The sequence below is a fragment of the Odontomachus brunneus genome, unplaced genomic scaffold (assembly GCF_010583005.1).
Source record: "Odontomachus brunneus isolate Ranch 3 - 2012 unplaced genomic scaffold, Obru_v1 Obru_scaffold_003, whole genome shotgun sequence".
Classification (NCBI taxonomy): Eukaryota; Metazoa; Arthropoda; class Insecta; order Hymenoptera; family Formicidae; genus Odontomachus; species Odontomachus brunneus.
The window spans coordinates 3,350,822-3,351,707 of NW_022639453.1; the positions used below are offsets into that span (position 1 = coordinate 3,350,822).

At 34.8% G+C, this 886-nt stretch overlaps 1 protein-coding gene across 1 annotated transcript in view; it reads right to left on the reverse strand.

The window, feature by feature from the left end:
* LOC116844325 (short-chain dehydrogenase/reductase family 16C member 6-like) overlaps positions 1 to 531 on the reverse strand; it is a 53,538-nt gene extending 53,007 nt beyond the window's left edge. Inside the window, exon 1 of the mRNA XM_032815729.1 lies at positions 352 to 531. Within this exon, the coding sequence (XP_032671620.1) occupies positions 352 to 420 (69 nt within the window). The 5' untranslated portion in view covers positions 421 to 531. The remainder of the gene's footprint in view (positions 1 to 351) is intronic.
* Positions 532 to 886: the final 355 nt, after the last annotated feature.

Here is an 886-nt window from a genome sequence, read left to right on the forward strand (position 1 = left end):
GGAGAGAGAGAGAGAGAGAGAGAGAGAGAGAGAGATAGAGAGAGAGAGAGAGACAGCGTTATGTAATACTTATATATTTAAAACAAAAAATATATATATATATTATAACTGCAATGCAGTTTTAGTTTATGATTTATTTCTTATTTTAATTACTTTTCGATTCACCGACAATGTTTCTAATAATTCTTTTTTAACAATTCGACGCATATGTCTTTTGAATACAAAGCATTTATTTATTTTTCCCATATTTTTTTGCGTTATCCGCTCGCAAGTACGCACTTTGAACAATTACGTAAGTAAATATAAAGTTCTTTTTAGATTAGATAGGTTATAAGCAGGTTTGTTACTTACTTCCTCATGTCGTAATTGATATGGGTTTTCTTTAGCAACAGGAGACTGTTGGGTGTGCTGAGACATCATTGATTTTGTCAAAAACAATATAAATGATAAAACTCCGCAGTAAGAAAAACCGAACGCCGCGTGCACCGATCCTGCACTGTTCCCACTGTTCACAGTAAAACTGAATATCTCGCGCATATATGAATTTATAAACATATATACTAAATAGATGGGAGTGGGGCGCTCGCGACTTAATTAATATAGCACACAGTTGGTGATTGGAGAAACAACGCATTATTGTTTATACTTATATCGCTGCACTTTTACATCTCGCCTCGACGCGGTGTGGCAAGACGTAAAATCAAAGCGATATACCCGATAAAAAATTTTATAATCGTAGTGATAGTAATCATAATTGCAGTACTCATAATAAAGAAAATAAAAAGGGAAAAAACCCTCTCGGTCGTAATAGAACGTAGCACCAAACGAAACGTGAGAACACGTTCCAATCCTGCACTAGCACGCAGATATAGTTTACACGTACAAT